We start from the raw sequence: 8,811 nt of genomic DNA, 5'->3' as shown, positions 1-8,811 counted from the left end.
TTTAGGAAACGGGTTCAGTTTATTCATAGGATCCAAACCCAAACTGGAGAACATCTAGTACTAAAGCTCCACATGGTAAAATTTCTTATCATGTATTTGGTTGCCATAGTCTGTTGCTTCACTGTTGAGAAACAAATCCTGGCTATTGAGTATTTCTGCTTCTGTAAGTTTTCCGTCTCCATTTGTGTCTATTTCTTTGATGATGTGTTCAGCCTGTCAAAAACAGAAAATCTGAATTTTAATCTCTGACACAGCAAACAATATCGTCAGTGAATACCTGGCTCTCCTGCATCACCTAGTGGCCATCTCTGGGTGACCAGGCAGATCACCCATCAACTAGAGTTTCTGATCATACCAGGTACACCAGTGTACCAAATTTCAAATACTTTACCTATTAAATCACGTGATTTAGTTCCTATATGAGGTTAAAAGATGAACAGTACAAGCTGGTACCTTTATAAACACTGGCTTCTAGAAGGTGTGAAACAAACAAGGTTCAAACTCGTTTTTAGTGTAAGTGCTTCCGGGTTTGTCTTGGATGGTATGAGGAATGACTGATGTAAATAAGCTTTGAGAATGTAGTTATTTATCTGAACCTATCTTGTGATACTGTCACTCCATTTATATGACTATTACTGAGCATTTTCCTTTAGTGCATATTTTTTCTTTTCTAAATAAAATGTTGTGATATTCCACGATCACAAACAGCAATTTGTACAGCCTCAGATATTTTAGTTGCTTTACCTCCTCTCCTGCGACTTCTAGGTTGTTGGGAACAACCCATGCTTGGAGTTCTTGTGGGTCAAGCTTCCCATCTGTGTTCTTATCATAATCATTCTCAAAGCGATCCCGCTCCACAGAAACCCATTCTGGATCATCTTGTACATCTACACATTATTACACAGGGATGAGGGAAAAGGGTCATACAAGAATAATAATAAACCTTGCATTTGATATAGCACTTTATCATGTCTTCAAGACATCTCAAATCGCTTCACAGAATATAGTGTAAATTGAAGTGACTGTATATTTTGTGGGCGAAACGTGGCAGCCAATTACTCACAGAAGTGACCCACACACGGTCGTGAATTGATGTGACTAATTTATTACTATTTTCTGAAGGAATTATTACCCCCGGAAAAATGATCTGCTAATCGACTAACAACCGGGTTCCTATTTACTGCAAGGTATACAGGCGTATGGAGTAAGGAAACTTGCCCAACATTTTGGCCTGGCTGGAAATCGAACCCAGGTCTCTTGCTTGCGAGGTGACGTGAAGCACAATAGCCAAAATCTTGATTGGTCAGAGAGCTACATTGCATTATGCACTGTTAAATAATAAATAATCAAATAATTTGTGCATAGCAGTGTCCCACAAACAGCCATGGAGTGAGTGACCAATTTTATTTGGAGGCCAGGACACCAGGAGAAACTCCTCCAATTAAAGTTGGTCACTCACTCCATGACTGTTTGTGGGGCATTACCGTGCGTGACTAGCTGCCGCATTTCACCTACAAAATAGTCAATCCACTTTCCAGTGTATCCTGTAAAGCGTTTTAAGACATCTCAACAACTTGATAAGGCACTATATGAAATGAAAGGATTATTATGATTTGATACAAGATGCACACAGCTTTCATGTTTGTGAGTATTTCATTCTATTTTTGTTCTGCTATGTCTGTCAGACTGCTCTCTTCATCTTTGATCTTCCAGACTATCTTTACACAAGAGAATTAATGATCGTAGCAGTACCACAGGCGATGACAGAAATAACCTGCAATCCATTACTAGGAAATTCTCTACCTAGATTTTAAGCAGCACAAAATAGTTCAGTGAAGAGTCACATTTTGACTACTTACTTGGATCTTTCTTATAATCACCAAGGAATTCTTCTAAGGAGATAAACCCATCTTTATCTTGATCATGTTCATCTAAGGCATCCTGTATGACATAATCCTGCAATTTGAAAAGGAAAACCTTAATTAATATTGAGTTCCTTTATATTTTATAACATGCATTTATATAACACCCATCATGTAGAATAAAAGCATGAGCGTATCAAAATTAAACAGAAATAGTTTATATAAAAGCATAAGTCCCCCCAAAATTAGTTTGATATAGAAGGGGAAAAAAATCGCACTTTCCTTTTGTAATCGTCACGTAATACATTGCTTTTAAATAGTCTATAGCTCACCATCATGTAATCAACTTCCTCTGGATGTTCGAATGCTATAAATTCTGTTGGAGACAGTCCTGGTAATCCATCAAGGTTTGCCTTTTCAAAACGTTTTTTATCCTTCCAAAAAAGCTGAAAAGAAAGGTTAACTGTACTTTTCTATGTGTAAAGCTCTTGTTTAAGAATAAACAATATATTGCTCTGATACAGACAAACTACAGCAAATACTTTTACAGTATTTATATGGCGCATCAAGCATAGTGATGCTTCATAAAGCTGAGATCAAATGCAGAGCAGGGGAGATGAGGGAAGTGGTGGCCATAGGAGGGAGAGCGTAAAGACAGACAGAGGAGAAGAAAAGACAGACAAGTAAACTTGATAGAACCATAGAAATTTACAACATAGCAAAGGCCATTCAGCCCATGGTATCTGAGCTGGCTCTTTGAAAGAGCAATTATTTAGTCCCCTGTCTTAAATTCCTCAAATGACATTGGCTTGTAATCTACCCTGTATAACATATTAATCATCCATTTTGTGAAAATGTTTATAATTTCTATTCCAATTCTCCACGTTTACTTTCAGTTCTCCACACGCCATGCATGGAGTATACAGCAAGCAAGAGGCTGAATAACTTTCCACCACTCACTTGTCTCATGCTTTCCTCCTCTTCATCATCTAGGGGAATGTTCTCATCGTAATCCATGACATGGTCGTAGGCATGAATGTTGTACTCTTCCCAGGTAATCATTCCATTGCCATCCACATCGTATTCTGGAAACTGATCTTTGCTGTCTTGGGTGGCGTAATGCCTGAATGAATTCTGGATCCATGTGCTAAGCTCACCTGTAGGATATCAGAAACTCTTACAAAGATAGTGCAGCTATCTACTTTCAGATCTATATATGTTTATTCAAAGTATTTGCATGCGTTATTATAATAATAATCCTTGCAATTGATATAGCACTTTTCACGTTTTCTAGACGTCTCAAAGCGCTTCACAGAATATGCTGTAAAGTGAAAGTATATTTGTGGACGAAACACAGCAGCCAATTGCACACAGCAGTGTCCCACAAACAGTCGTGGATTGAAAATGACCAATTTGTTATTGTTTTTTGTTTTGGAGGGATTATTATCAGGCGTATGGAGTAAGGAAACTTACCCAAGGTTTCGCCCTGCCTGGAATTGAACCCAGGTGTCTCACTTACAAAGTGAGTAACCATTGAGCTACAGGACTCCAATGGCAGATTATCAACTGCTATTTGTCTAGTATCCCAAATGTGAAGTCCTAGCTGGACAAGCAGCAGGAATGCTTACGGACACTGCTTTCAACGGTTATACGGCTTTAGCTTCCATCAGTGGTGAGTAAAGAACTATTGTTTTGGGGTTTTTTGGTCTTATTTAATTAAAATTCATTTTTAATTAATTTTAAGTGTTGGCGAGGATTTACTTACATTTTATTATTTTAAATGTTATAAGGATTAGGATCGGCAGTTAGAAGGAGAATCCAGTTTGCTGGACTGGATCTCCCCCCATTATCTGGGGATTTAGTACTCGTGCGTGTGTGTGTATTTATATATATATATATATATATATGTGTATCTGTATATTCTAAATAGAAGCCTAGTCCCCAAGAGGAAATTAAATACCAGAGTGATTTCAATGTTAACCTCATACTACAAATAAGTAAACAGCTTCTCACCATGGCTTAGAAAGCCATCTGAGTTTAAGTCCATCTTTTTGATGAGAGATTTGAGTCTGCTTTGCTGTTCCTCAGGGCTGAGCTTTGCAAATTCGCCTGCTTCTTTCTGAGAAATAAAAAGTGAACAGCATGGACAGCTCATTTTTATAGTAGTGCAAAATTCTCATTTATTGTCCATCTAATATATCAGCAGGAGAAAAGGCAACATCCACTCGGAAACTCAAGTGGCCAACAACAAAATTACATTTATAGAGCGCCTTTCATGTCGGGAGGACGTTCCAAGGCACTGAACAGTCAGGGGTCAGGACCCGAGCGTGGGGCAGGGGTGGGTTAGGGGTGAGGGAAGGCAGAGAGGCGGAAGGATGACTGAAAGTACGATCGAATAGGAGGGTCTTGAGACTGACCTTAACCACCAAATACATAAAGCGTGGTTTTACAAATAACGTCTGAGACTATTTTGGATAGTTTTGTTATAATACCACTTTAGCGAGGTATCCAAGTGCTGCCTATTCCAGTGGAACGGTGCTCAAACATAAGTACATGAGGGGAGAAATTAAATTTAATTCCCCAAACACTTCAATCTTCAAATCTTATTTAGCATAACTCAAGTCAGCAAATACATTTCTAACTATTACCGCTCTCAATTTTGCATTTGGACAATAGGCCTGATGATAATCTCCTACCTCTCCACCGAACAGGACCTCTCTATCGTAATCTGCGTTATGTTCACCGTTCACATAGTGCTCTTCGCCAATAGGTGACTCGTGTTTATGATGAACGTGCGCAGAACACACCGCGATAAAGGTAAGGCTCACAATCGCTCGGAAATGCATCTTGTGTTGCAGACTTCAATCACATACGCATCTGCCAAAAAAACAAAAATATTTATTTTCAAACGTAGTTATTTCTTTCCATTTTCTCTTCATCTATCCCGTGCAATTAACTTGATTTAGCTTTGCCCCTACATTTCCCACTATACATAAATTATATGGTCTTATAGTACCAGGTCATCAAACTGGCAAATCACACCAAGTCTGGGGGGCGGGGGGAGGGGGAGATTATATAAACTAGTCTCAATCAAAACCTTTTTCATGTATAAGATGTTTAATGGGAGAGCCAATGTAATCGGAGAAAAAAGACTTTTAAATACACTAACACAGCAAGACTGGGGCACAGTTGCTCTGAGATACTACCCCACGTGAAGTGCACTGTACAAATGCAACAATGGAAACATGAGAGATTCACACTCTTCCTCTCTCTCTCACAGACACACACACAGCTGTCTTCATACAGTGCTTCTCATAAAACCTATGAATGACACAATGAACCAAGGCAGATTACTACTGTTTCTTCTACTATCTGAACAAAAGAACAATGTGTGTCTACCTCTGAAAGACATCTATTCATCCACTGACAGACATTTAAGATGGTATGGATATCAAGTCAATAATTAATGCACAACAATCCATACGAGCCTGGGAATTCTTAAATCAGAAACAGAAAAACTTCAAGCAGAAAGAAAAAGCATTCAGCAGGCGTCAGATTTGCTTAAAGATTAACTTTTTTCTTAGACCTAAACTAGACGTATAGAAATTGATCCACATGCAAGGTAAGTGGAGCATTCATTGTACATTTCTGTTAGCCATAAAGTGAATGACCAATTATATCTGGCTTGTTGTCTAGGACACTGGGATAACTGCCCTTTTTTCAAATATTGCCATGGAATCTTTAAGGTCCACCTGAACAGTTTGATTTAAAGACACTTCTGACAATGCTGTCAATTCTTCTCCAGCAGTGGAGTGTTAGTCTGGACTATGAGTTCAAAATCCTGTTGTGGGCATTGAACCCACAACCTTCTGACTCAGAGGCGAGAGTGCTGCCAACTGAGCCAGGTAAGTAAATTGACAATCACACAAATCTCTATGCATTTCTGCCTTACAATAAATACTCACAATTTAGATCAGCTCAGTACTCAAAGAGCAGAGGTTTCTGAAATTCAACAAACTCTAGTGTATTCAAAAATCATAAAATGGTCAGCAGCTACAGTAATGAGTTCACAAAACACTTGCGGCAGTTAAAAATAAACCACATTTCCTTTGTGTTCAAATGAGTCAGTTGCAAGTTATAGCAACTTATAAAGTTTCAGCAATTACAACACAATGAACCACAAATTATGTGAAATACATCCATTATGACAAGGTGCTTGAAACAAAGACTGAATTGTTGCATAATATTGAGCAATTTAATAAGTTGTCCAGTGACACTATCTGCTGAAGCAGGCTCATTGCATTTTGCTTTTACATAACTTACAAATTGATGAGAACACTGGTGTATATACTAACTTTTTTTTAGATGACCCAGCGCATGAAATGCAGCCAGTGGTTTTCAGCAGTGGTAGTGTAGTAAAATGGTGCAGTCCAGTAATCCTTCAGCCTTAATATCAATAACAAATCTTTCAAATGTCCGAAATGGAGAATTCAGTGGTATCTTTGAATAAATAATTCTTATTCCCCCTGACCCTATGCTGTTTGATTTAAACTGAATTCCGCCATAAATTCAGTTAGCATTTCTGCACATGATGGGTCTTGTAGATGTGTAGTCATATTGTTAATTATTTTCATCTATCTAATGTTTAGTACGTTAGGCATAGCTGGGTGTGAATGATATCACATTATAATCAAAAAGTTCAGACATCGTAAAACATGAAAGAAAAGTTTGAACAATTTAATAATAATAATCCTTGCATTTGATATAGCGCTTTTCACGTCGGGAGGACGTCCCAAAGCGCTTCACAGAATATACTGTAAAGTGAATTGACTGTATATATTTGTGGGCGAAACGCGGCAGCCAATTGCGCACAGCAATGTCCCACAAACAGTCATGGATTGAAAATGACCAATTTATTATTGTTTTTGGTTTTGGAGGGATTATTATTAGGCGTAATTTATTACTTACCTGAACCGCAAAGTGAGATTACAGATAATCTCTCCAGCGTCTGCTATTTTATAATGTATGCAAAACCAGTCTGACAGTCACACTCAATGAGTAACAATTCTGACATCATTGCCTCAGCTGGTTGCTATGGAAATGATAACGACCAACATTTAAACAAGTTTATTACGAGCAATGTTTGGTCCTGGAAACTTTTTTTTTAAAAAAAACAGGAAAACCATTTGGCGCTCCCTCTGTCCAAGGGCCATATAACCCTCTTCAGGAGAGAGGTCCTGAATAAAGATCATCCCCTCTACACCCTTCGCTCCTCATTCCTCACCGCCCACAAAAATGCAGTCAATCCATTCCCCGCAGCGTGTCACTCTGTGAGACTTCTAAGCGCTGCCCTGCGTGGGGGGCGCTAATATAAGTGCAAGTTGTTGTCGTGGTTGTCGAGATGTCGCCACGACCTTGAATCAAATGCAAGGATCGTTTATTTATTATTATTATTATTATTATTTATTGTTCTGTTTTACCTTCCAAACCCCCCCTCTCCCCTTCTCCCCACATCAGATTCCCCATCCCACCCCCAGCCTAACCCCCCCCATCAGACTGCCCCTCCCCCCCACCCCCCGCCCCTCCCCCATCAGACTGAGACGTCCCCCCCCCCCCGTGATGTGTGGCAACCGGGATTCCAGCACTGCCGGTGGCCTTGATCTCTCTCTCTCTCTCTCTGTCTGTCTGTGCCTTGATCTCTCTGTCTGTCCGAGAGGCGGGTGAAGGGGTGCGGTGTCTGTCTGTCCGGGTGTCCGGGGCCGAAAGCTCTTACCTCAGGCGCCGCTTCTCGCCTCTCACTGACTGACCAACGGTAACGGTCGCCGGGGCTCCGTCGCACGAGCATTGTGTAACTTCCGGTGGGAGCGAGCGAGCGGGTGTGGGGGGGCGCTGCTGCGCCGCCCGTGGCCGCTGGGGGGCGCGGAGCCCGGACAATGGACTGTGACGAGAACAATGACTCGCTCCAGAAGCAGCCGATCAGCGTGTGGCGTCCCGGAAGGAAACAGCTGTGGGGTGTGGGAGTGGGAGTGGGTGTGGGAGTGGGCGGTGCCTGACACGTCCATCTCGCGTGGATACCGAGCAGAGTTCAGGGGACCTGCAGAGCCTGAGCTCGTGGAGGGCTGAGGCTGTGAAGCCTCAAAAGATATTTCGCACAACAATTTCGACACGGATGCAAACGTGTGTAGTTTGTTTGCTTTACATTGTTTCAATGTCCTGCAAGGTATACATGTTACTTTACGTCTACAGACTTGATATTTTATTATAATGATAATTTCCATCGTGTTATTGCCACATTCGTATTTTCTTGTAGGAAAAGGTGTGTATGTTTCCTCTTTTTAATGAGTTTTACTTTTAGTTAGTACATTCTTTGTCAAACATCTGGAGTGTGTGCAGTTTTATTTTTTTTAGGAATAAAACATCCAGTATTGAAAATCAGTTCTGAAGAAAGTTCATTTCTGAAAAGTTACGTATATTTCCTCCTGGAGATACCTGGGATATAACTGTAGTAAAGTGCATGGATACGTGGAATTAAAATATCTGACAAGAGACAACATTTCTTCTCCTTTCTAATGTTATTCAACTGCTGTGGAATTCCAGCACACATCTGTGTGTTCACCCCAGGCTTGCAGTTTTTTTCCCAAAATAGTTTCTTCATCTTATTCCGAGAAAAAAAAATGTTTCCCTCCATCTTTCTCTGTGTTGGGAACCTTATCTAAACTATTTCCCCCCCCCATCTTACTACTAACATTAGAACCTGCTGAGCATTCCTTCTAACTTTTCACATCATTGTTGTTTTGGGGCAAGATCTAAACTGTTTGGTAACCCGGGACAGACAGAGTGGTGTGGGATCAGTCTGAGGCTGGACTGGGCAAGGGTACACACCTTAATAATAATATTTCTTGCAATTGATATAGCACTTTGTCGCGTTGAGATGTCTCGAAGTGTTTAA

The 8,811-nt window shown here is 40.3% G+C and overlaps 1 protein-coding gene across 1 annotated transcript; it reads right to left on the bottom strand.

Moving 5' to 3' along the window:
* On the bottom strand, nt 1-7,719 carry rcn2 (reticulocalbin 2). The gene is made up of 8 exons (XM_007908242.2): nt 7,636-7,719; nt 4,559-4,739; nt 3,876-3,981; nt 2,823-3,019; nt 2,195-2,308; nt 1,860-1,956; nt 745-887; nt 1-213 (listed from the first exon to the last, which is right to left on the bottom strand). Exons 2-8 carry the CDS (start codon nt 4,706-4,708, stop codon nt 61-63), a joined length of 960 nt encoding a protein of 319 aa, XP_007906433.1. The 5' UTR covers nt 4,709-4,739; nt 7,636-7,719; the 3' UTR covers nt 1-60.
* Nucleotides 7,720-8,811: the final 1,092 nt, after the last annotated feature.

The sequence above is a fragment of the Callorhinchus milii genome, unplaced genomic scaffold (genome assembly GCF_018977255.1).
Source record: "Callorhinchus milii isolate IMCB2004 unplaced genomic scaffold, IMCB_Cmil_1.0 Scaffold22, whole genome shotgun sequence".
Taxonomy (NCBI): domain Eukaryota; kingdom Metazoa; phylum Chordata; class Chondrichthyes; order Chimaeriformes; family Callorhinchidae; genus Callorhinchus; species Callorhinchus milii.
Note: the sequence above shows the minus strand (reverse complement) of the source record. Positions and strands in the feature narration are given on the sequence as shown.